This window comes from Somniosus microcephalus, chromosome 32, assembly GCF_052327205.1.
Source record: "Somniosus microcephalus isolate GS21.2 chromosome 32, FLI_Smic_1.0, whole genome shotgun sequence".
Classification (NCBI taxonomy): Eukaryota; Metazoa; Chordata; class Chondrichthyes; order Squaliformes; family Somniosidae; genus Somniosus; species Somniosus microcephalus.
In genome coordinates, this window is record NC_141018.1 from 29,340,150 (window position 1) to 29,367,129 (window position 26,980).

General features: G+C 50.1%; 1 protein-coding gene across 1 annotated transcript in view; it reads left to right on the plus strand.

The window, feature by feature from the left end:
- Positions 1 to 205: 205 nt before the first annotated feature.
- Positions 206 to 26,980, plus strand: part of LOC147097354 (AT-rich interactive domain-containing protein 3B-like) — a 302,108-nt gene continuing 275,333 nt past the window's right edge. The window contains exons 1-2 of the mRNA XM_085972262.1: positions 206 to 396; positions 12,089 to 12,715. Coding sequence (XP_085828388.1) covers positions 358 to 396; positions 12,089 to 12,715 — 666 coding nt within the window. The 5' untranslated portion in view covers positions 206 to 357. The remainder of the gene's footprint in view (positions 397 to 12,088; positions 12,716 to 26,980) is intronic.

Consider the following 26,980-nt stretch of genomic DNA (forward strand, 5'->3'; position numbering starts at 1 on the left):
AGCGTGCAGCCTCGGCCGCTACAACACAACACACAGCAACATCTCGCCTCCCGGGCTCTGCCTCTGGCTTGAAGCGCACAGCCCTTGTTTAATTGCATTCGACTGGACATCTCCATATATTTGCATAAAGTGACCCAGACCCACGCAGGCGCGAGTTACCATTACTTGTTGCATGCTGGGAGTGCTATCTAACAGTGTTGGGAGGAAAAAAACGCCAGCAAATTAGGGGCTGATGATTATTTTGGGGAGATATCATTCTTTTACTGCTTAATTTTCGCTTTTGAAAGCTGCAATCCGCGCTGGCTTTTGTCTTTTGGGGCGTGCATGTGTGTACATGTATATCATCTGTGAAACGGCATGGTGGAGAACACAGGGAATGAGCGCAGCAACCCGATGGTAAGAGGGATTGGTTGGATCCTGATAATCTCTGTATCCGGAATATGAATGCAGTGTAAAAGTGGCGCACAGACAGACAGACAGACAGAGCGGCAAATGGGGACATCGAGGGTAACCACCCAGCCCCGGTCCGCGGGGTGGACAAGTGCTGATTGCAGTTTGTTGGAAAGTTTGACCAGAAAAGTATCCTTCGATTAACACGGAGGGGCGGGAGGGAGGGGAGTGAAAAGGCAAGCCAGTGGGGGTAGGTATGTCCCAGATTGTTGTGCGTGGGAAAGGCAGCGTTATTTATTTCTGTCTATAGAGCCGGAGAACTCGAGCAGTTTATTTTCTCTGCATGTGCTTTTAGTTCGGTTTGCGAGCCTGAGTTCGTTTCTGAAAAACTGTGATCAAAATTGTAAAAGGGGCGATTTCTCTCTCTCTCTGTTTTTCTCTTTCTCTGTTTTTCTCTCTCTGTTTCCCTGTCTGTTTCCTCTCTGTTTCTCCTCTCTCTCTTTCTCTGTCTCTTTCTCTCTGTCTCGCTCTGTGTCTCTGTTTCCCTTTCTCTCTCTGTTTCCCTGTCTGTTTTCCTGTCTGTCTCTCTCTGTCTGTCTCTTTCTCTCTGTCTCTGTTTCTCTCTCTCTCTCTCATTCTCTCTGTCTCTCTCTCTCTCTCTTTCTCTTTCTCTCTCTCTGTCTCTTTCTCTCTCTCTCGCTCTGTTTCTCTGTCTGTTTTCCTGTCTGTTTCTCTGTTTCTCAATCTCTCTCTCTCTGTCTCTTTCTCTCTCTCATTCTCTTTCTCTCTCTCTCTCTCATTCTCTTTCTCTCTCTCTGTCTGTTTCTCTCTGTTTCTCAATCTCTCTCTCTGTGTCTCTGTTTTTCTCTCTCTCATTCTCTTTCTCTCTCTGTCTCTCTCTCTCTGTGTCTCTCTCTGTTTCTCCTTCTCTCTCTCCCTCTCTCCCTCGTCTATTGCAGCCTGTTCGGTACAGCCAATGATTGTGCTGGTTTTTTGTTGAAGGGCTTGTTTAAAATAATAAATATTTCGTGCTTCCCGTGAAAATTAACATTTTTGTTACACCAAACGGATTTGTTTTGTGACGTGTATCGGATCCGAGAGTCGATCCACAGCCTCTGACAGAGGGGAGCTGTGTTAAACACATCTGTGTTTCCTCGGCTCTTTTGCTATCTTTATATCTCTTTCCCCCTTTCTCTGTGTTTCTGCGTGTGTGTATTTCTCTCTCCTTTCTCTCCCCTCTCTCTCTTCCTCTCTCTCTCCCTCTTTTCTCTCTCTCTCTTTCTTTCTTTCTCTCTTCTCCCTCTCTCGAACTTTTCTTTAAGCCGAGCAAGTGACAAGTTGCTTCTCCTGAGCTGGGATTAGCGCTGAGAAACTTTGTAACGACGCTGCCAATCTGCGCTGAGGCCAAAGTGTGTCGGAGCTGAAATTGGCGAGCGCTGGGAATTGCAGCCCCGATGCTGGTCAGTATCCTGGCGTTACTGTGGCTGAAACTGCCTGCCTGCGGTTACCGTGGTCCGGCCCACCGCCCAATTGCCGGGCGATTCAAGTGGTTTTTGGTGGAAATCGCCCCCGCCCCCAGTTTAAATCCGAGCAGCGATTCACGGTTCCCTTCGCTCGCGGCTTTCACGCTGACACTTAGCGATTTCTAATCGAATCGAAACCATTAAATCCCCCCACCCCAACCCCCAACACTAATCTCCAGTGTTTAACATTAAATGGCTGGAATAGAATTTCCGAAATGTATTAATTTACTTCCAAATGTTTTGCTAGAATGTGTAAGAATATAACCAAATATTGATTTGAATGACTAAGTTATCCCTTATCTCTCTATCTCTCTCTCTCTATTTATCTCTATCTCTCTATGTCTCTCTATCTCTCTCTCTATTCCTCTCTCTATCCCCCTCTCTCTCTCCCTCTGTCTCTCCCCCTGTTTCTCTCCCTCTCTATCTCTCTGTCTGTCTCTATCTCCATCTATCCCTATCTCACTCCCTCTATCTCACTGTCTCTCTATCTCACTGTCTCTATCTATTATAAACATGAAAAGTAAGATGTTAAATTTGTTGATGCATTATTTGACTTTCTCCAGCTCAGTTCTATTTCTGTGGATATGAATGTCCGTGTAGATATGTACACGCTATGATAGACCCTGATCATATGCAGCAAAATAAACAACCCCCACGTGATACGTTTCTCTTCATCCTGTCATTTGATAGTGGAAATTACTCGCAGTCTGACACCCACCACCGCCCCCCCATCAAAAGAATGAAACCCATGAACAAGGGTACATAACATTACAACAACAACAATAAGTTGTATTTATATAGCGCCTTTAACATAGTAAAACATCCCCAAGGTGTTTCACAGGATAGTTATCAAACAAATTTAGACACCCAGCGACATAAGGAGATATTAGGGCAGGTGACCACTAGCTTGCTCAAAGAGGTAGGTTTTAAGGAACGTATTAAAGGGGGAGAGAGAGGCGGAGAGGTTCAAGGGGGGATTCCAGAGCTTAGGGCTGAGGCAGCTGAAGGCACGGCTGCCAATGGTGGAGCGAAAGAAATCGGCGATGGGCAAGAGGCCAGAATTGGAGGAGCGCAGAGATCTCGGAGGGCTGTAGGGCTGGAGGAGATTACAGAGATAGGGAGGGGCGAGGCCGCGGAGAGGTTTGAAAACTAGAATGTGAATTTTAAAATCAAGGTGTTGGTGTGTGTACGTAACATTTTACTCTTGTTATTGCTCAGAAAGCAGCATTTTAACTGCCTCTGGGACCTTTTTTTAACGCAAACTTGTGGTGCTTGGGCAGCAAACACGGGTCAAGTGTGGAAATTTGAGATTTGCCCTGGGATTTTGCGTGGCGCTGGGTCATTTAACCCTGATGGTACTGAATAATGTACAGCCAGCAGTTTGTCATGAGGCAATAACCTGATTCCGGACTGATAAACTGCTGAAGGTGTGCCCTCATAGTCAGTCATTCATTGTCGGTGAAGCATTTTGAGACTTTGAGAGATAGAAACATAGAAGATCGGAGCAGGAGCAGGCCATTCGGCCCCTCGAGCCCGCTCCGCCATTCAATGAGATCATGGCTGATCATCCAAATTCAGTACCCTGTTCCTGCCTTCTCCCCATATCCCTTGATATCTTTAGCCGTAAGAAATATATCTAACTCCTTCTTGAATATATTTAATAAGTTGGCCTCTACTGCCTTCTGTGGTAGAGAATTCCACAGGTTCACCACTCTCTGGGTGAAGAAATTCCTCCTCATCTCAGTCCTAAATGGCTTACCCCTTATCCTTAGACTGTGACCCCTGGTTCTGGACTCCCCCGCCATCGGGAATGACATGAATCTTGTCATTCATGTGGAAATGACTTATGTAATAATACTGGGCGGCCTGCTAGTGGCGCTGTCCAGGGAGAGTATAAATACTCGGGCATGGGCCCAGCTTGTGCAGGACATTCTTTAACAGGAACTAGTGAAGGACACAACTAGATCTCCATGTTGTAAAACAGTTGATTAAAGCTTTGTTTAACGCTTAGACCAAGTGCCTAGTAGTTTTCTTGCGTCAGGGAACATCCTTCCTGCATCTAGTCTGTGATGCGATCAGACAGTGTGTAAATGCATTTTATGCCATTGAATCTCTTCATCCCTCTTTTATGTTACTGCTTTAGACCAGGGTGTGTGTATATAACTCGTACATATTGGGCATGCGTATAAATACCCCCAATCCTGTGACTGTCGTTTTATGTTTGTCACTCTGCACCCCCTCCCCCAAGAAAGATAACGATTGTAGAATGTCAGTTGAGCATCATTTAGCCTGCAGGAATGAATCAATTAATGTTACTCATTTCTGCCCTGCCCTGCCCTGCCCGTGTTTTGGCCACCCCTTTATACCATGAAAATGCAGAGCTGGTGCCTGACCCAGAAGTTTGTATTCTGTATAATCAGGACCATTGACTTACAGCGACTGGGTAAGATGCATTCCATTTTCCAGGATTTTGGGAATACTGCCCAATTTTCTGTGGAATCTGAAAATCAGTCAGCTTGGCTAGAAATTTTCTATTTACTAAAAATTTGTATGGGAAACCCCCCCCCCCCCACATCTTTAATTATAGATAGCAATTCTGTCATCAATTCGGTTACATCAATAGAGCAAGCCATACCATAATAATAACCATATACAATAGCAAAATACTGCCGATGCTGGAAATCTGAAATAACAACATAAAACGCCGAAAACACCCAGCAGGCCAGGCAACATCCGTGGAGAGAGAAACAGAGTTAACGTTTCAGGTCCGGGACCTGTAACATTAACTCTGTTTCTCTCTCCACGGATGCTGCCAGGCCTGCTGAGTGTTTCCGGCATTTTCTGTTGTTATAATAATAACCAGTCGTATTGTTATTTTGTTACTGTGTAAGAATATAGAAGGTTATAATATGGGTAAAGGGCAGGGAAATGGGATTAGAGTAGATTGGCACAGTTAATGAGAAGGCACCGTCACAGGGTATCAATGGGCCGAATGGCCTCCTCCTTGTGCTCTCATTGCTATGATTTTATGATAATGTTCAAGTTTATTAAAAGTCAAGTTGCGGTCTTTTGAAGTGTTTTGAAATAGAGTAAGTTTGTCTGGACCACCAGTTGTTGTATGAAATTGGCCTGTGTGGGTCCATGATATCAAACTGGACAATCCACCCCATTAAGCCCAGGCAACTCGAGTTCCATTTTTACTTCCACATCTTCTTTCCAACGCACTCCTGGCCGGCCTCCCACATTCCGCCCTACATAAACTTGAGGTCGTCCAAAACTTGGCTGCCCATGTCCTAACTTGCACCAAGTCCCGTTCACCCATCACCGCTGTGCTCGCTGACCTACATTGGCTCCCGGTTAAGGAACGCCTCGATTTCAAAATTCTCATCCTTGTTTTCAAATCCCTCCATGGCCTCGCCCCCTCCCTATCTCTGTAATCTCCTCCAGCCCCACAACCCCCCTGAGATATCTGCGCCCCTCTAATTCTGCCCGCTTGAGCATCCCTGATTATAATCGCTCAACCATTGGTGGCTGTGCCTTCTGTTGCCTGGGTCACAGAATCACAGAAACCCCACAATGCAGATAGAGGCCATTTCAGCCCATCGAGCCTGCACCAACACATATCCCACCCGATCCCTGTAACCCCTACACCAACACATATCCCACCCTATCCCTGTAACCCCATATATTTAATCCCCCTAACACTAAGGGTCAATTTATCATAGCCAATCAACCTAACCCGCACATCTTTGGACTGTGGGAGGAAACCGGAGCACCCGGAGGAAACCCACGCAAACACGGGGAGAATGTGCAAACTCCACACAGACAGTCACCCGAGGCCGGATTTGAACCCGGGTCCCTGGCGCTGTGAGGCAACAGTGCTAACCACTATGCCACCGTCCTAAGCTCTGGAATTCCCTGCCTAAACCTCTCCGCCTCTCCACTTCTCTACCTCTCTTTCCTATTTTAACACGCTCTTTAGAACCTACCTCTTTGACCAAGTTTTTGGTCACCTGCCCTAATTTCTCCTTATGTGGCTCGATGTCAAACTTATAATACTCCTGTGAAGCACCTTGGGACGTTTTACTATGTTAAAGGCGCTATATACAGGAAACTCTTTTTTTATCCGGCACCGACGGGACCGGCGTGGTGCCGGTTGATCAAAAAGTCCAGATTACAGAGAGGTGTACTCACCAAGTTACGAAAGCCCCGTACACGGCCACAGGTGCAGGAACCCTGGTTACACGGCCACAGATCCAGGCGTCCCTGTTGCATGGCAACAGGTGCAGGAACCCCGGTTACACGGCCACAAATCCAGGAACCCCGGTTACACGGCCACTAATATGAAGTAAAACTTACCTGAACCTACTCCTGAATTTGGCCGGTTAAGCGAGATTTCCGGTTATTTAGGTGCCGGTAAATCGAGAGTTTCCTGTAAATACCAGTTGTTATTGTGGTTAATCCTGTATGAATTCTGTGTCCTCGGAGGTTTGGAAAAGGCTGTTTTTAGCACTGTTGCTTCCTTAATGGGTAGAGCCTCAATCAGAACACCAAGGTTTGTTAAGTAAGGGAAAGACTTGCATTTCTATAGCGCCTTTCACAATCTCGGGACATCCCAAAGCGCTTTACAGCCAATGAAGTACTTTTGCAGTGTAGTCACTGTTATAATGCAAGAGCTTGAGACACGCACGTTAATGGGAACATTGATTTCAACTGCTGTGACCCTCGGGGCTCCATGGCATGATCCTAAGTGGCCCACAAAAGCAAAAAGCTTTATAGGTTGATGGGATAATGACCGCACGTTCTAATTTTGATAAAAGCACGATGTGTGGTTATTGAGCTGCTTGTAAAATTGTTAATAAGACCCCACTCCATCCCGCCTCGTATACTTTGCTGCGTTACAGCAGGAACACAAAAATGGGAGGCTTGCGAAGGCTTAAACCCTGGTTTCAGCGGCACGCCCACAGGGTTCTACCTCCGAGGAGGCGAAGTTTGCACCTCCCGGCAGTGCCGGAACTGGACAGTCGTCGTGTGGAAGCAGCGCAGGGTGTGGGTCTCCCTCCAGTGTATCATTCTTGCCCCCGAGTCAGAAGGTCGTGGGTTCAATTCCCACTCCAGAGACTTGAGCGCATAATCCAGGCTGACGCTCCCAGTGCAGTGCCGAGGTCAACATAGAAACATAGAAGATAGGAGCAGGAGTAGGCCATTCGGCCCCTCGAGCCTGCTGCGCCATTCAATGAGATCATGGCTGATCATCCAAATTCAGTACCCTGTCCCTGCCTTCTCCCCATATCCCTTGATCCCTTTAGCCTCAAGAAATATATCCAACTCCTTCTTGAATATATTTAATGAATTGGCCTCAACTGCCCTGTGTGGCAGAGAATTCCACAGGTTCACCACTCTCTGGGTGAAGAAATTCCTCCTCATCTCAGTCCTAAATGGCTTACCCCTTATCCTTAGACAGTGACCCCTGGTTCTGGACTCCCCGCCATCGGGAACATCCTTCCTGCATCTAGTCTGTCTAGTCCTGTTAGAATTTTATAAGTTTCAATGAGATCCCCTCTCATTCTTCTAAACTCTAGCGAATATAAGCCTAATCGACCCAAGCTCTCCTCATACGTCATTCCTGCCATTCCAGGTATCAGTCTGGTGAATCTTCGCTGCACTCTCTCCATGGCAAGAACATCCCTCCTCAGATAAGGCGACCAAAACTGCACACAATACTCAAGGTGTGGTCTCACCAAGGCCCTGTACAACTGCAGCAAGACATCCTTGCTCCTGTACTCGAACCCTCTCACTATGAAGGCCAACATACCATTTGCCTTCCTAACCGTCTGCTGCACCTGCATGCTTACCTTCAGCGACTGGTGCACAAGGGCACCCAGGTCTCGTTGCACTTCCCCTTTTTCCAATCTATTGCCATTCAGATAATAATCTGCCTTCCTGTTTTTGCCACCGAAGTGGATAACCTCGCATTTATCCACATTGGGCAGATGCATGGCAAATGCAGTATAATCACCCAACCTGTCCAAATCGTACTGGAGTTTCTGTGCATCCTCCTCACAGCCCAGCCAGCTTTGTGTCATCTGCATACTTGGAGACATTACATCTAGTTCCCTTGTCCAGATCATTTATATATATTGTAAATAGAAAAGAGGGAGGTGCTGCACTGTCGGAGGTGCCGTCTTTCGGATGAGACATTAAACCGAGGCCCCGTCTGCCCTCTCAGGCGGAAGTAAAAGATCCCGCGGAGCTAATTGAAGAAGAGCAGGGGAGTTCCCATTCCTGATTGCCACACAGCCACCCCTCCTATATTTGTAGACTTCGGAGGAGGACAGGATCAGGCTTTGTTGTGCTGGCCTCCACCGTCCAATAGGTGGGCAGGCCTTGCGATTGAGGCTTGCACCTGAATAATGACCACTCGGGCCAGGTAGCTAAGGACGCTCGCCGTCTGTCGAACTAACGAGGGCCCCAACAGCTTTAACAGGACAGAAAAACATTGTAGGAAGAGGAAAAAAATGGACTATTATTGCTGAAGGTAATTTATCTACTGGGGAACCCTCAACCAGTTCTCCCTCCCCAGTCCTGAGCACCCTCTGCCCCGTGCAACCAGCACCTACAACCAACAGAAAATGAGAGAGGACGTTTGAAGTGAATCGTGCTTTTTTTTTTCCGTAACTGGGTTCTGTGGTGACATCCCTTCCCCAGAACAGTAGCCACTGCAGAGCTGAAACACCACGACGAGTCGACCGCTCCAAGCCAACCTGGGTGTTCATCGCGAGTCTTGCTGGTTAACCCTCTGTCCTATGATTGTAACCTGCTCGGTCTTTCGAGATCGACGTCGCCCACAGATTGGAAAATGAAAAAAAGACAACAGAAAACGCTGGAAAAACTCAGCATCCGTGGCGAGAGAAATAGAGTCAACGTTTCGGGTCGAAACCCTTCGTCAGGACTGAGAGAAAAGGCAGGAAATGAAACAAAAGGCAGTTTGGAGGCTGGGAAATGGGGGAGGGGATGAAAGAAGAGACATTAAGAGATACTCAAGGTGAGACCAGATGGTAATAGGACAGGTAAAGAAACAAACAATGGCTCTAGATGAAGTGTGAAATGCGCTGGCAGAGTGAGAGACAGCTGCCATGTGGGAGAGAGAGGAATTGGAAAATGATCCTTTTGCGAGTAAAAGTGTTGAGCTCACTGATTTAAGTCGTTGAAGTCTGCTGGTGGCTCCCATCTTTATAAAAACTCACTCCAGGCGATTAATTTGCCATGGAGCAGGCATCTCGGGTGGCATCCAGCTTTCTGTTGAGTTTCGAAGTGGCACCATAAGACTGCAGGGTCAGTTATCTGTGGACTTTAATGGGTAGAAAGTTAGGCTTTGTACTATGTTGGAGGATTCCAGACTTATCCCGACATAAGGTAATACGTCCCATCCCCAGGCTGCCTGTGGTAAGACACTATGGCCATGTGATTAGGCAAGTGATATTCTAGTAGCCTGGTAAGAAAGATTGTGCATTCTCAGAAGGGTACCTGAACTTGGTACCAAATGATTGATTGATAACGAAAGACAGTAACAGCAGGATCTGAAATCTGTGGAATTTCCATCTTCTTCAGTCTTTTCAGTTACAATTTACAGGCTTTGGCAAGCTAAATGAGTATAGAAGATCAACGAGCGATCTAATCGGGGGTGTTCAAGATAATTATAAGATTTGATAGAGTAGAGAGAGAGAAGCTATTTCCTCTAGTGGAGGGTAAAAACAAAAATAACAACAGGAAGTGCTGGAAACACTCTGCAGGTCAGGCAGCATCGAGGAGAGAGAAACAGAGTCAATGTTTCGGGTCGAACTGGAAAAGGTTAGGGAGGAGAGATTTTTAAGCAGGGGCGGGGAGGAGAGAACGAAGGGAAGGTCTGTGATGGGATGGAAGGCGGGAGAGATTGACTGACAAAAGGGATGATGGTGCGAGGCAAAAGGAGAGGTGATGGGACAAGTCAAGAAACAAAAGATGAGCCTAGATGATGTGTGAATGATAATGGCAGCAACATTAACAGCTACCATGTGAGGAAACAAGAGAGAAAAAAATATATAAAGAAATACAGGGGCCAATTTATAGTCTGAAATTGCTGAACTCGATGTTGAGTCCAGAAGGCTGTAAAGTGCCTAATCGAAAGATGAGGTGCTGTTCCTCGAGCTTCCGCTGAGCTTCGTTGGAACAATGTAAGAGGCCGAGGTCAGAGTGGGAGTGGAGCGGGGAATTAAAGTGACAGGCGACCGGAAGCTCGGGGGTCACCCTTACAGACTGAACGGAGGTGGTCGGACCCGAAACGTTGACGCTGTTTCTCTCTCCTCAGTGCTGCCTGAGTGTTTCCAGCACTTTCTGTTGTTATTTCAGATTTCCAGCATCCGCAGTATTTTGCTTTTGTATAAGGGTGAAAACAATCTCTTATTTGAAGACCTGCCATCACCTTCAGTGGGGGCAAAGTTGCCCCAATCCCAAGAGCAAATGTTAAACGTATTAAATGGCACCCACTAATATCAAGCAGTGGTGAACTATAAGAACTTAAGTAAATAAGGAATAGGAGCAGGAGTCGGCCATTCGGCCCTTCGAGCCTGCTCCGCCATTCAATGAGATCATGGCTGATCTTCTGCCTCATCTCCATTCACCGGCCCTATCGCCATATCCCCTGAGGCCCTTACTAGTCAGAAATCTATCGACTTCTGTTTTGAATATACCCAATGACTGAGCTTCCACAGCCCTCTGGGGTAGAGAATTCCAAAGATTCACCACCCTCTGAGTGAAGAAATTTCTCCTCATCTCAGTCCTGAATGGCCTACCCTTTATCCTGAGGCTGCGGCCCCTGGTTCTAGACTCCCCAGCCAAGGGAAACATTCTCCCAGCATCCACCCTAACAAGCCCTGTAATAATTTTGTATGTTTCAATGAGATCCCCCTCAGTATTCTGAATTCAAGAGAATACAGGCCTAGTTTACTCAATCCCTTCTCATATGACAGTCCCGCCATCCCAGGAATCAATAGAGTCATAGAGTTATACAGCACAGAAAGAGGCCCTTTGGCCCATCGCGTCCGTGCCGGCCATCAAGCCCTGTCTAATCTAATCCCATTTTCCAGCATTTGGTCCGCAGCCTTGTATGCTATGGCATTTCAAGCGCTCATCCAAATGCTTCTTGAATGTTGTGAGGGTTCCTGCCTCTACCACCCTTTCAGGCAGTGAGTTCCAGATTCCAACCACCCTCTGGGTGAAAAAGTTCTTCTTCAAATCCCCTCTAAACCTCCTGCCCCTTACCTTGAATCTATGCCCCCTTGTTATTGACCCCTCTACTAAGGGAAAAAGTTCCTTACTATCTACCCTATCTATGCCCCTCATAATTTTGTACACCTCAATCAGGTCCCCCCTCAGCCTTCTCTGCTCCAAGGAAAACAACCCCAGCCTGTCCGGTCTTTCTTCATAGCTGAAGCGCTCCAGCCCAGGTAACATCCTGGTAAATCTCCTCTGCACCCTCTCCAAGGCAATCACATCCTTCCTATAGTGTGGCGACCAGAACTGCACACAGTACTCCAACTGTGGCCTTACCAGCGTTTTGTACAGCTCCATCATAACCTCCCTGCTCTTCTATTCTATGCCTCGGCTAATGAAGGTAAGTATCCCATATGCCTTTTTAACCACCTTATCCACCTGTTCTGCTGCCTTCAGGGATCTATGTACATGCACACCAAGGTCCCTCTGATCCTCTGTCTTTCCTAGGGTCTTACCGTTCATTGTGTATTCTCTTGCCTTGTTAGCCCGTCCAAAATGCATCACCTCACACTTTTCAGGGTTAAATTCCATTTGCCACTGCTCCGCCCTACTGGCCAACCCGTCTATATCGTCCTGTAGCCTGAGGCTTCCCTCCTCGCTATTTACCACCCCACCAATTTTCGTGTCATCTGCAAACTTACTGGTCATACCTTTTACATTTACATCCAAATCATTAATGTGGACCACAAACAGCACCGATCCCTGCGGTACCCCACTGGACACAGGCTGCCAGTCACAATCCCATGGACCTTCGTTGCACTCCCTCTGTAGGCGAATATCAAGCAGTGGCGAACTGTAGGCCGACTTCTCCGTCTGTTAGTAATCCCAAACAATATTTAATTTGCCCCTTTTTCTTTTAACAGCCTGGCTTGACAGCGGGAGAAGGATTAAACCTGGTTCTGACTGGAAACTCTCAGTTTCACCATCAAGGGATGAAACTGGAAGCTGTGATGGAGCATTTGCAAAGACAGCAGCAAGCCCGATTGGAGATGGAGGGCAGGGAGAGGAAAGACCAGGAGATCCGAGATGCTCACATCTTTTACGCTCAGCAGCTTGCCGCCCAGCAGGCGGCCCTGGCGGCCGCTTCCTCCAGATCGTCGCCGGGGTCGCTAGTCACCGCACTGGCCAGACCTTTGGTTGCCGGGCCCGCCGTCCCTCGGGTCTCTGATAAGAGCAGCATGGACTCTGAACCCGAAGATGATGCCTTCGAAGGAGAGGACCCCGCCAGTGATCTGGAGGATGAGGAAATGGAGAGAGGAGATCTTGATGAGGATGATGAAGATGAAGAAGAAGAAGCAGAAGACGTAGAGTACCTCAGGAAACAAGCTGCTGCTGTACTGCCTACTCAAAGGCCTCCACCTGCCCATCATCCGTCTATTAGTGGACAATCCCAGCAGCAGGGAAGCAGTCAGCCTCTTTCACCAACTCGAGCACAATCTAAATCGCCCGCTAGCCACCACGATTGGGGTTACGAAGAACAGTTCAAACAGGTAAGACATTTTTATTCTACGAATGGATGTTATTACCCAAAAAATTGGCCGAATTAAAGACTAACATATCTGTGTTACAAGGAGGTGGCCTGTGTTGTGTCACTCCAATATGTGCTGGAGTGGGTGAGAAAGTATTCCATTTTATTTTGTCAGGGGGGGTCTTGACGTAAGAAAACTACTAGGCACTTGGTCTAAGCGTTAAACAAAGCATTAATCAACTGTTTTACAACATGGAGGTCTAGTTGTGTCCTTCACTAGTTCCTGTTAAGAATGTCCTGCGCAAGCTGGGCCCGTGCCCGAGTATTTATACTCTCCCTGGACAGCGCCACCCGCAGGCCGCTCAGTATTATTTCATAAGTCTTTCTTTCATGAATGACCGATTCATGTCAGGTCCTGTCTGGAGCTCCAGTTTATTTCTAATGGCAAGCTGACCTTTGACTTGTCTCAATCATCTGAAATCTGACATTTATTTCCCAGTATACATCGCGTGAGTTGTATGTTGCTGAAGGTAAGCATGCAGGTGCAGCAGGCGGTTAAGAAGGCAAATGGTATGTTGGCCTTCATAGCGAGAGGATTCGAGTACAGGAGCAAGGATGTCTTGCTGCAATTGTACAGGGCTTTAGTGAGACCACACCTTGAGTATTGTGTGCAGTTTTGGTCGCCTTATCTGAGGAAGGATGTTCTTGCCATGGAGAGAGTGCAGCGAAGATTCACCAGACTGATACCTGGGATGGCAGGAATGACATATGAGGAGAGGTTGGGTCGATTAGGCTTATATTCGCTGGAGTTTAGAAGAATGAGAGGGGATCTCATTGAAACTTATAAAATTCTAACCGGACTAGACAGACTAGATGCAGGAAGAATGTTCCCGATGGCAGGGGAGTCCAGAATCAGGGGTCACAGTCTAAGGATAAGGGGTAAGCCATTTAGGACTGAGATGAGGAGGAATTTCTTCACCCAGAGAGTGGTGAACCTGTGGAATTCTCTACCACACAAGGCAGTTGAGGCCAATTCATTAAATCTATTCAAGAAGGAGTTAGATATATTTCTTAAGGCTAAAGGGATCAAGGGATATGGGGAGAAAGCAGGGACAGGGTACTGAATTTGGATGATCAGCCATGATCTCATTAAATGGCGGAGCGGGCTCGAGGGGCTGAATGGCCTACTCCTGCTCCTATCTTCTATGTATATATGCTCCCAATGAGTACTGGGATGAATGAAGCTACCTCCAAGGACAAATCTCGTTCTCGGCCATATTCAGACAGTAGACGCCTGCTATAAATGGGCATTGGCTTTGTGACTCCATCTCCAATATACCACTTGACATGAATCAGTCATTCATGAAAGAAAGACTTATGAAATAATACTGAGCGGCCTGCGGGTGGCGCTGTCCAGGGAGAGTATAAATACTCGGGCATGGGCCCAGCTTGCACGGGATATTCTTAACAGGAACTAGTGAAGGACACAACTAGACCTCCATGTTGTAAAACAGTTGATTAAAGCTTTGTTTAACGCTTAGACCAAGTGCCTAGTAGTTTTCTTACGTAATCATTCTTCCCACTTCTTGTTGGTATACACACACATATAAACCGTTCAATATTCTCATGTAACCACAGCCAAGTGTCCAATTTGGATCTATCCAGTCGTCCGTGTCAGCTGTGGCTCAGTAGGCAGCATCTTCGCCCGTGAGTCAAGAAGGTTGTGGGTTCGCAGACCCCACTCCAGGGAATTGAGCACAAAAATCCAGGCTGACACTCCCAATGCAGTGCTGAGGGAGCGCTGCACTGATGAAGGGTGCCATCTTTCAGATGAGACGTTAAACCCAGGCCCCCGTCTGCTCTCTCTCGGGTGGACGTAAAAGATCCCACGGCCACTATTTCAAAGAAGAGCAGGGGAGTGATCCCCAGTGTCCTGGGGCCAATAATTATCCCTCAACCAACATCACTAAAAACAGATTAGCTGCTCTTTATCACAGTGCTGTTCATGGGAGCTTGCTGTGCGCAAATTGACTCCCGCTTTACACCAGTGACTACACTTCAAAAAGTCCTTAATTGGCTGTAAGGTGCTTTGGGATGTCCGGTGTCATGAAAGGCTCTGTATAAATGCAAGTCTTTCTTTCTTATATAAGCTACTAGCAGGGGGGGCCCGGCGTTGCCAGGGCAGTTTAGAGGGCCGCGCGGTTGACGGCTGGCTGCTGCCGCTCCCCCACTTTGTGTCTCGGGCCGAGCGGTTGTGAGGCCCGGCCCGAGTGACCCCAACTCACCTCCCGCTCCAGCGGGCCGACGCAGTTGAGGAAAAGCAGGGGAAAAAATGGCGGTGAAGTTTCGGGAGGCTGCAGGATTAGGTCCCGCCTGTGACGCACCGATTGGTCAACCATCAGGTCACTGAACTGTAGGATTAGTCAACCATCACGTCACTCAACGCTAATGAGCGGTAGGATTGGTCAACCGCTAATGAGTGAATTTTTGAACGTTTTTTGTATACTGTCGGAACAATTTTTGTCTGACAAAAAGTAAATATGCCTATGACACTCCCCTGATCATCAGCTTTCTTTTGATATAACAGATGTGTAGGTACGCTCTATAACTTTTGAGTGTATAGCAGACAGACAGACATACAGACAGACAGACAAACCAACCGCTTTGATAGATAGATTGTGGTCCAGTTTAAATGAGGAAGGTTTACTTAGACTGCAACACGGCTTTGCTTGTACCAGGATCCAGTGCCTTCCTCTGGGCTTAGGATCAAAACTACTTTAAAGTCAATGACCCAGAAATTCGGGTCCCCACGGGTGAGTACGCGCTGGGCACTCACCCGTAGGCCCAACGAAAGTGCCGGTTTCGTGCATGCACTGCGCATGCGTGGGAAACCGGATCTTCCGTTCCCTCAAAGGAAGGGGTTCACAGGCCGAACGTGTATATTTTAAAATACTTTAAAGAAAGGTAAGTTTATTTTTAGCCCCGTTAGAAAATGTAATTAATTTTTTCAAAAATTTAAATTATTGTTTAAAATAGTTATTTTATGTAATTTATAGTTATTTTAAAAATGTGATTTTTAAAAATGTGATTTTTAAAAAATGTATTTGAAGTTTTAGTGATGTTTTGGGGCTTATAGTATTTATAGTTTTGACAGCTCTTCCTGTCAATTTTATGAATGGGCATTTCCCTGCTACCATTGGCTCTCCATGGCCCACGTGATCCCAGGGGACGCTTCGAACTAACTGCGCCCCTGGGATACGCAAGCACTGCGCGCCGGCAGCTGGAGGAGGCCCAGGATCGGAATCCCACGCGGGCCCACAGCACAACGGCCGGCGCGCTAGGTAAGTGCAGGTTGGGGGCTTGCACCCGCGGGAAGCCCCCGACCCAAATTTCTGGGCCAATATTAATGCATCTAAACTGGTGCCAAAGCAGTTCCAATCCAGATTATTCATAAAGCTTGAGGAAGAACATAAGAACATAAAGCCCAGAGTGAGAACAGACCGTTTCTCCAGAGTCCATGGGCGATGACTTTTCCTGAAGTTTCACATCCACCTTGCATTGAATAACAGAATTTACAGCACAGAAACAGGCCATTTGGCCCAACAGGCCATTCGGCAGCACGGTGGCATAGTGGTTAGCACTGTTGCCTCACAGCACCAGGGACCCGGGTTCGAATCCGGCCTCGGGCGACTGTCTGTGTGGGGTTTGCACATTCTCCCCGTGTTTGCGTGGGTTTTCTCCGGGTGCTCCGGTTTCCTCCCACAGTCCAAAGATGTGCGGGTTAGGTTGATTGGCTATGATAAATTGACCCTTAGTGTTAGGGGGATTAAATACATGGGGTTACAGAGATAGGGTGGGATATGTGTTGGTGTAGGGGTTACGGGGATCGGGTGGGATATGTGTCGGTGCTGGCTCGATGGGCCGAAATGGCCTCTATCTGCACTGTGGGGTTTCTGTGAACAGGTCCATGCCGGTGTTTATGCTCCACACGAGCCTCCTCCCACTTTGCTTCATCTCACCCCTATCAGCACATCCTTCTCCTTTCTCCCTCATGTGTTTATCTCGCGTTTCCTTAAACGCACCTATGCTATTCGCCTCAACCACTCCCTGTGGCAGCGAGTTCCACATTCTGACCACTCTCTGGTCTTGTTAACCCGCAGAGTCGAGTATACGCTGGTTTGGTGAGAAATGAGGATCGGCGGGTTGATTCAGCCCTCCTGTGCTCCCAGCGTGGAGCCTTGCTCAGTGGGATTGCAGGTCGGAGGTTAGGCTGCTCCAGCGCTGTAGCCCCGTCTCCGACTTGCGCTCCCGCCTAGTGAGGCCCCGTGCTGGGAGCACAGGATCACTGAATTTGCCCGCGGTTCTGCCCCGTAACAAATGCTATATATCTGTGCGTCTGCATGAAACCGTGGGACGGTAAGTCTTCTGGTGAGCTGTTCCCCATCTCTCCACAGCCCCACCCATCACTCCGTCTCCTAGACAAGGCATCCTTTCAGTTTTAAGTTGAGTTATTCATTAAATGCAGCCAGAAAGCTGTTGGGAACTTATGCAGGCAATGCTTGGTGTGGCTGAATATAGCCTGCTTCACTTTTATTGCAGGCCTGTTGCAATGACTGCGACACTGTTAAGAACATGTAGTCCATACGGCCCCTCAAGCCTGCTCCGCATGATCTTTGAAGATTGTAATTATAGACCTAGCTTAAAAATGCCTTCAGGGATGACTAAGTGGACTTGCCTTTGTCCCTTGAAGTTTTCTGTGAAAACGGTGGGGCAGTAGGGATTTTTCCAGTTGTAAAAGGCAGGAAAACTTAAAATGGCCGAGTTCGTTATTTAAAAAAAATTCATTTATGGTATGTGGGCGTCGCTGGCAAAGCCAACATTTATTGCCCATCCCTAGTTGCCCTTGCGAAGGTGGTGGTGAGCCTCCTTCTTGAACCGCTGCAGTCCGTGTGGTGAAGGTGCTCCCACAGTGCTGTTAGGGAGGGAGTTCCAGGATTTTGACCCAGCGACGATGAAGGAACGGCCGATATATTTCTAAGTCAGGGTGGTGCGTGTAACTTGGAGGGGAACTTGGAGGTGGTGGTGTTCCCATGCGCCTGCTGCCCTTGTCCTTCTAGGTGGAAGAGGTCGCGGGTTTGGGAGGTGCTGCCGAAGAAGCCTTGGCGAGTTGCTGCAGTGCATCTTGTAGATGGTACACACTGCAGCCACGGTGTGCCGGTGGTCGAGGGAGTGAATGTTATCTGTTGGTGTTGCCTTGATCTGAAGTGTCAACCTCTTTCACTGGTGTTTGAATATGTGGATGGGGCTGCCCGAGACCCATCTTGCACATCAGTGGTTAATCATTGTAGCAGCTACTTGTTTCTGCATCGCGCGGACGCTAGATAACTCACTTTCATTACTCCTGTTTGGAAGAAGCTCACTTGTGTACAGAAGGATGTTGACTCTGAGGTACTGCATCCTTATCTAGGCTCTCGGCTCTTCAAGTTACTGAAGTGAGCTACAAATTAAGTTGGGAATGAGCGACCTAGCAAATTTGGGAAGCTGAGGAGGTTCAAATTCAATTCCTAGAATAATACAGCACAGAAGGAGGCCATTCGGCCCATCATACCTGTGCCGGCTCTCTGAAAGAGCTCTCCAATTAGTCCCGCTCCCCTGCTCTTCCCCCAAAGACCTGCAAATATTTCCTTTTCAAGTATTTATCCAATTCCCCTTTGAAAGTTACTATCTACCGCCCTTTCAGGCAATGCATTCCAGATCATAACAACTCGCTGCATAAAATAAAATTTCTCCTCATCTTTTTTTGCCAATTATTTCAAATCTGTCCTCCGATTACCGACCCTCCCACCAGTGGAAACGGTTCCTCTCTCTCTACGCGATCAAAACCTCTCCCCCTGGTAGTTGGAGGATCCTCTCCAGGGTTAGCCTCGTGTACAGTGATTGGCACCTCAACTGCATATCGCCAAACACCAAAGCTACGAAATATGTTCTGTTTGGTGGAGTCTATGATTCTGTAAGTCCAGCGCCAGACCAGTAGCCAGAGTCGTGGGGTAAACTTAATTCTATCAGCAACAAATGTTTTGGGTACGGTAGTGTAGTGGTTATGTTACTGAACTAATAATCCAGGAAATAAAAAGCCGGTGTCTGTAAAAGTGATCGTGAAGCTGTCGGATTGTCGTAAAAACCCATCTGGTTCACTAATGTCCTTTAGGGAAGGAAATCTGCCGTCCTTACTCGGTCTGGCCTGTATGTGACTCCAGACCCACAGCAATGTGGTTGACTCTCAACTGCCCCTCTGAAATGGCCTAGCAAGACACTCAGTTGGGGCAACTAGGGATGGGCAATAAACACTGGCCTTGCCAGCGACGCCCACATCCCGAGCATGAATGGAAAGCAAATAACCTGGGTTCCCTTTGATGGCAATGTGGGTAGAGGCACTACCGTATGCAGCAGTCAGCCAGACCATAAGGTTCCAGGTTCAGGTTCCTGGTCTGTGAGAATTATTTGATTCCAGTTCTGCTAGTCAGGAAGGGTAAACCCCAAAGGGGATGGCCATTTGGGACTAAGATGAGGAGGAATTTCTTCACTCAGAGGGTTGTGAATCTTTGGAATTCTCTGCCCCAGAGGGCTGTGGATGCTGAATCGTCGAGTATATTCAAGGCTGAGATCGATAGATTTTTGGACTCTAGGGGAATCAAGGGATATGGGGATAGTGCAGGAAAGTGGAGTTGAGGTCGAAGATCAGTCATGAGCCTATTGAATGGCGGAGCAGGCTTGAAGGGCCGTATGACCTACTCCTGTTCCTAATTCTTGTGTTCTTAAGCAGACCTGTGCAGGTTGGCATAACACGAGACACCTGAATGTGGCACTTGGCTGTGCTGGGAGGGTGAGCAGTGGGATTACTTTGATCACGTTCAACGGGGATATCAGCACCTGATGGAACGAGAAGCTGCTTGCTTGAATATCTAAACGAATGGTCAGGAGGAAACGAGGAGGCGGATTTTTAGCTAGCCGCCCGGATGGGAAACTGGCCTTGTGGATATGTCGGCCTGTTAAGGGACACCATCTGTCTTTCCTTGCCGTTGATTCCGATGGAGATGTAAATTGTGTGGTTTCTAAAGCGGGCAGTCCTTCCGTGATGCCAGTTTCAAGCCGTGCGGCAAGTTGAAAACCGACCCCCCGAGATGTCGGAACGCTACTCCAGTGAGGAGTTTGTTTTGGTATCTGAAGGCTGGGAGTAGAAGTGGGCAGCCCAGACCTTTCTTTTGCCTGCTGGATGTCACTTTTTTGACTGCAGGTGGCATTGTAGCTGAGATCAGTGCCGTCCTTACCAGACCAAGCGTGGCTGTTGAGAGTGGCGTCGCTGGCTGATAGGTGTCAGCCGTGGCTCAGTGGGCAGCACCCTTGCCTCCAAGTCAGAAGGTTGTGGGTTCACAGTCCCCACTCCAGAGACTTGAGCACATAAAGCTAGGCTGACACTCCCAGTGCAGTGCTGAGGGAGTGCTGCACTGTCGGAGGTGCCGTCTTTCAGATAAGACGTTAAACCGAGGCCCCGTCTGCCCTCTCGGGTGGATGTAAAAGATTCCATGGCACTATTTCAAAGAAGAGCAGGGGAGTTTGTCCTGGGCCAATATTTATCCCCCAACCAACATCACTAAAACAGATGGGCCTAGAAATTGAGTTGGCGCCGCGCCAGGGCTTTAGCGCCGGAAATTTAGCGCCGGCGCTAAGTCCCCCTGCGCGCGCCACAAATTCAGTAGCGCCGCGCCCAGACGGCTGCCGGCGCTACTGGAGGGTGTCAGCGCCTCGCAATGGGCGCTGACTGCCGCATTGCGGCGCTAATCCGCCGCTGCGGCACCCGATGCGGTGCGGCAGGCTGGGGAAGTGCAGGCCTCCTCCTTCCGTTAAGGAGGAGCTGCCTGCACCCGACCGCTGGCCGTTGGTCTGTGGAGAAAAATGAGCCCGGCACCTCGGAGAAGTGCCGGGCTCGCGGCCCACACGCATCTGTGCCGCGGGGGGGTGTTGGAGGAGTCCGGGGAGGGAGGTGCGGGCAGGCGGCCGCCGGGAAAGCGGCCGGCCGCCGCGCGACCTTAATGCGCCGGCGCTAAGACCCGTAGCGAACTTTTGAAAAATCGTTGGTTGCGGCTGCCACGGGCGAGGCGGCCGCAACTCAATTTCGGCGTTCGGGCGCGTTGCCACGGCAACCGGGGCGCTGCGCACACCGATGACGTCATTGGTGCCGGCGCAGCGCAACCGGCTAACGCCGATGGCAGCGCCCAAGTGAATTTCTCAATCGGCTGTACTTGCGGCGCTAGGCCCTCTAGCGCCTCAAAATGGGCGCTAACCCCACTCAATTTCTAGGTCGTGATCTGGTCATTATCACATTGCTGTTTGTGGCAGCTTGCTGTGCACAAATTGGCTGTCGTGTTTTCCACATTACAACAGTGACTACACTTCGAAAAGTACTTCATTGGCTGTAAAGCGCTTTGGGACGTCCGGTGGTCCTGAAAGGCGCTATGTGTCTTTATATGGTTTTCTTAGAATTCCTAACAAATAAATTTCGAAACCTTAACATAAAAGTTTCACTTTTTTTTTACTGTTCCGTTTAGCCACGTACAGTATGAGAACCATTCTGGCCTTCCCCGGGCTTTTTATCCTTTAGTGGACTCAATAATGCACTCCTGGTCCTCCTTCCGTAAACAGCAAGATGGATGGGAAGGATCGGGTGGCCTTGCTGCAGGGAAACGTATCTGCGAGGTTAATGCTTTCCAATTTGGTCAGCATGTTAAATTGATGCCGGGCGTAATGGGCATAAAATAGTTTCCCTTCACCTCAGTGGGAGAGAGCAAAGCAGAAGTGGCAAGTTGTGTGCGGCATGCACTGGTCTGTTTCATAGCTTATATTATTGTAAGTGCAAGAGTTAAGTATGGCTCTCGCATCTGGGGAGGCTCTTCCAATACAACAACAGCACCTTGTATTTATATAGCGCCTTTAACGTAGTAAAACGTCCCAAGGCGCTTCACAGACATGTTATCAGACATAGAAATGTGATACCTTACTGTCAATCTTGATCAGGGTATAAGAAGGATTGCGCTCTGTTAGTAACTGGTCCTTCTCTCCATATGTGTCTTGTGCGCTCTCTTTCTATCGTGCTTTCGCTATCTCTCGCGCGCACTCTTTCAATCTTGCTCTCTTTCTCTCTCGCACTCTTTCTCGCGTGCTCTCTTTCTCTCTTGCACTCTTTCTCTCTTGCGTGCTCTCTTTCTCTCTTGCACTCTTTCTCTCCCGCGCGCTCTCTTTCTCTCCCACGCCCTCTCTTTCTCTCCCGCGCGCTCTCTTTCTCTCCTGCGCGCTCTTTCTCTCTCTCGCGCTCTCTTTCTCTCCCGCGCGCTCTCTTTCTCTCCCGCGCGCTCTCTTTCTCTCCCGCGCTCTCTTTCTCTCTCGCGCGCTCTCTTTCTCTCTCGCACTCTTTCTCTCCCGCCTGCTCTCTTTATCTCCCGCGCCCTCTCTTTCTCTCCCGCATGCTCTTTCTCTCTCTCGCGCTCTCTTTCTCTCCCGCGCCCTCTCTTTCTCTCCCGCGCTCTCTTTCTCTCCCGCGCTCTCTTTCTCTCGCGCTCTCTTTCTCTCTCGCGCGCTCTTTCTCTCCCGCGCGCTCTTTCTCTCTCTCGCGCTCTCTTTCTCTCCCACGCGCTCTTTCTCTCTCTTGCGCTCTCTTTCTCTCCCGCGCCCTCTCTTTCTCTCCCGCGCGCTCTTTCTCTCGTGCTCTCTTTCTCTCTCGCGCGCTCTCTTTCTCTCCCGCGCGCTCTTTCTCTCCCGCGCGCTCTTTCTCTCTCTCGCGCTCTCTTTCTCTCCCGCGCGCTCTCTTTCTCTCTCGCGCGCTCTTTCTCTCCCGCGCGCTCTTTCTCTCGCGCTCTCTTTCTCTCTCTCGCGCTCTCTTTCTCTCTCGCGCGCTCCTTCTCTCTCTCGCGCTCTCTTTCTCTCTCTCGCGCTCTCTTTCTCTCTCTCGCGCTCTCTTTCTCTCTCTCGCGCTCTCTTTCTCTCGCGCTCTCTTTCTCTCGCGCTCTCTTTCTCTCTCTCGCGCTCTCTCTCTCGCGCGCTCTCTTTCTCTCTCGCGCGCTCTCTTTCTCTCTCGCGCTCTCTTTCTCTCGCGCTCTCTTTCTCTCTCTCGCGCTCTCTTTCTCTCGCGCTCTCTTTCTCTCTCTCGCGCTGTCTCTCTCTCGCGCTCTCTTTCTCTCGCGCTCTCTTTCTCGCGTGCTCTCTCTCTCTCTCGCGCGCTCTCTTTCTCTCGCACGCTCTCTTTCTCTCGCGCTCTCTCTCTCGCGCTCACTTTCTCTCTCTCACGCTCTCTTTCTCTCTCTCGCGCTCTCTTTCTCTCTCTCATGCTCTCTTTCTCTCTCTCGCGCTCTCTTTCTCTCTCTCGCGCTCTCTTTCTCTCTCTCGCGCTCTCTTTCTCGCGCGCTCTCTTTCTCTCTCTCGCGCTCTCTCTCTCGCACGCTCTCTTTCTCTCGCGCGCTCTCTTTCTCTCTCGCGCGCTCTCTTTCTCTCTCGCGCGGTCTCTTTCTCTCTCGCGCTCTCTTTCTCTTGCGCTCTCTTTCTCTCTCGCGCGCTCTCTTTCTCTCTCGCGCGCTCTCTTTCTCGCGTGCTCTCTCTCTCGCGCGCTCCCTTTCTCTCTCGCGCTCTCTTTCTCTCTCTCGCGCTCTCTTTCTCTCTCGCGCGCTCTCTTTCTCGCGTGCTCTCTCTCTCGCGCGCTCCCTTTCTCTCTCGCGCTCTCTTTCTCTCTCTCGCGCTCTCTTTCTCTCTCGCGCGCTCTCTTTCTCGCGTGCTCTCTTTCTCTCTCGCGCTCTCTTTCTCTCTCTCGCGCTCTCTTTCTCTCTCGCGCTCTCTTTCCCTCTCGCGCTCTCTTTCTCTCTCGCGCGCTCTCTTTCTCTCGCGCTCTCTTTCTCTCGCGCTCTCTTTCTCTCGCGCTCTCTTTCTCGCGCTCTCTTTCTCTCTCTCACGCTCTCTTTCTCTCTCGCGCGCTCTCTTTCTCTCTCGCGCGCTCTCTTTCTCGTGTGCTCTCTCTCTCTCGCGCGCTCTCTTTCTCTCTCGCGCTCTCTTTCTCTCTCTCGCGCTCTCTTTCTCTCTCGCGCGCTCTCTTTCTCTCGCGCTCTCTTTCTCTCGCGCTCTCTTTCTCTCGCGCTCTCTTTCTCTCTCTCGCGCTCTCTTTCTCTCTCTCGCGCTCTCTTTCTCTCTCTCGCGCTCTCTTTCTCTCGCGCTCTCTTTCTCTCTCTCGCGCTCTCTCTCTCGCGCGCTCTCTTTCTCTCTCGCGCGCTCTCTTTCTCTCTCGCGCTCTCTTTCTCTCGCGCTCTCTTTCTCTCTCTCGCGCTCTCTTTCTCTCGCGCTCTCTTTCTCTCTCTCGCGCTCTCTCTCTCTCGCGCTCTCTTTCTCTCTCTCGCGCTCTCTTTCTCGCGTGCTCTCTCTCTCTCTCGCGCGCTCTCTCTCTCTCGCACGCTCTCTTTCTCTCGCGCTCTCTCTCTCGCGCTCTCTTTCTCTCTCTCACGCTCTCTTTCTCTCTCTCGCGCTCTCTTTCTCTCTCTCGTGCTCTCTCTCTCTCGCGCTCTCTTTCTCTCTCTCGCGCTCTCTTTCTCTCTCTCGCGCTCTCTTTCTCGCGCGCTCTCTTTCTCTCTCTCGCGCTCTCTCTCTCGCACGCTCTCTTTCTCTCGCGCGCTCTCTTTCTCTCTCGCGCGCTCTCTTTCTCTCTCGCGCGCTCTCTTTCTCTCTCGCGCTCTCTTTCTCTTGCGCTCTCTTTCTCTCTCGCGCGCTCTCTTTCTCTCTCGCGCGCTCTCTTTCTCGCGTGCTCTCTCTCTCGCGCGCTCTCTTTCTCTCTCGCGCTCTCTTTCTCTCTCTCGCGCTCTCTTTCTCGCGTGCTCTCTTTCTCTCTCGCGCTCTCTTTCTCTCTCTCGCGCTCTCTTTCTCTCTCGCGCTCTCTTTCCCTCTCGCGCTCTCTTTCTCTCTCGCGCGCTCTCTTTCTCTCGCGCTCTCTTTCTCTCGCGCTCTCTTTCTCGCGCTCTCTTTCTCTCTCTCACGCTCTCTTTCTCTCTCGCGCGCTCTCTTTCTCTCGCGCGCTCTCTTTCTCGTGTGCTCTCTCTCTCTCGCGCGCTCTCTTTCTCTCTCACGCTCTCTTTCTCTCGCGCTCTCTTTCTCTCTCGCGCGCTCTCTTTCTCTCGCGCTCTCTTTCTCTCGCGCTCTCTTTCTCTCGCGCTCTCTTTCTCTCGCGCTCTCTTTCTCTCTCGCGCGCTCTCTTCCTCTCTCGCGTGCTCTCTCTCTCTCTCGCGCGCTCTCTTTCTCTTGCGCTCTCTTTCTCTCGCACGCTCTCTTTCTCTCGCGCGCTCTCTTTCTCTTGCGCTCTCTCTCTCGCGCTCTCTTTCTCTCTCTCGCGCTCTCTTTCTCTCTCTCGCGCTCTCTTTCTCGCGCGCTCTCTTTCTCTCTCTCGCGCTCTCTCTCTCGCACGCTCTCTCTCGCGCGCTCTCTTTCTCTCTCGCGCGCTCTCTTTCTCTCTCGCGCGCTCTCTCTCTCTCGCGCGCTCTCTTTCTCGCGCTCTCTTTCTCGCGCTCTCTTTCTCTCTCGCTCTCTGTCTCTCTCGCGCACTCTCTTTCTCTCTCGCGTGCTCTCTTTCTCTCTCGCGCGCTCTCTTTCTCGCGTGCTCTCTCTCTCGCGCGCTCTCTTTCTCTCTCGCGCTCTCTTTCTCTCTCTCGCGCTCTCTTTCTCTCTCGCGCACTCTCTTTCTCGCGTGCTCTCTCTCTCTCGCGCGCTCTCTTTCTCTCTCGCGCTCTCTTTCTCTCGTGCTCTCTTTCTCTCTCTCGCGCTCTCTTTCTCTCTCGCGCTCTCTTTCTCTCTCGCGCGCTCTCTTTCTCTCGCGCTCTCTTTCTCTCCCGCTCTCTTTCTCTCGCGCTCTCTTTCTCTCGGGCTCTCTTTCTCTCGCGCTCTCTTTCTCTCTCGCGCTCTCTTTCTCTCACGCTCTCTTTCTCTCTCGCGCGCTCTCTTTCTCGCGCGCTCTCTTTCTCGCGTGCTCTCTCTCTCTCGCACGCTCTCTTTCTCTCTCGCGCTCTCTTTCTCTCTCTCGCGCTCTCTTTCTCTCTCGCGCGCTCTCTTTCTCTCGCGCTCTCTTTCTCTCGCGCTCTCTTTCTCTCGCGCTCTCTTTCTCGCGCGCTCTCTTTCTCTCTCGCGTGCTCTCTCTCTCTCTCGCGCGCTCTCTTTCTCTTGCGCTCTCTTTCTCTCGCACGCTCTCTTTCTCTCGCGCGCTCTCTTTCTCTCGCGCTCTCTCTCTCGCGCTCTCTTTCTCTCTCTCGCGCTCTCTTTCTCTCTCTCGCGCTCTCTTTCTCTCTCTCGCACTCTCTTTCTCTCTCTCGCGCTCTCTTTCTCTCTCTCGCGCTCTCTTTCTCTCTCGCGCGCTCTCTTTCTCTCTCTCGCGCTCTCTTTCTCTCTCGCGCACTCTCTTTCTCTCTCGCGCGCTCTCTTTCTCTCTCTCGCGCTCTCTCGCACGCTCTCTTTCTCTCGCGCGCTCTCTTTCTCTCGCGCGCTCTCTTTCTCTCTCGCGCGCTCTCTTTCTCTCTCGCGCGCTCTCTTTCTCTCTCGCGCTCTCTTTCTCTCGCGCTCTCTTTCTCTCTCGCGCGCTCTCTTTCTCTCTCGCGTGCTCTCTTTATCTCTCGCGCGCTCTCTTTCTCGCGTGCTCTCTCTCTCTCTCGCGCGCTCTCTTTCTCTCTCGCGCTCTCTTTCTCTCTCTCGCGCTCTCTTTCTCTCTCACGCGCTCTCTTTCTCGCGTGCTCTCTCTCGCGCGCTCTCTTTCTCTCTCGCGCTCTCTTTCTCTCTCGCGCTCTCTTTCTCTCGCGCTCTCTCTCGCGCGCTCTCTCTCTCTTGCGCTCTCTTTCTCTCTCGCGCGCTCTCTTTCTCTCTCGCGCTCTCTTTCTCTCTCTCGCGCTCTCTTTCTCTCGCGCTCTCTCTCTCGCGCTCTCTTTCTCTCGCGCTCTCTTTCTCTCTCGCGCTCTCTTTCTCTCGCGCTCTCTTTCTCTCGCGCTCTCTTTCTCTCGCGCTCTCTTTCTCTCGCGCTCTCTCTCACGCTCTCTTTCTCTCTCGCGCTCTCTTCCTCTCTCTCACGCTCTCTTTCTCTCTCGCGCGCTCTCTTTCTCTCTCTCGCGCTCTCTTTCTCTCGCGCTCTCTTTCTCTCGCGCTCTCTTTCTCTCGCGCTCTCTCTCTCGCGCTCTCTTTCTCTCGCGCTCTCTTTCTCTCTCGCGCTCTCTTTCTCTCTCTCACG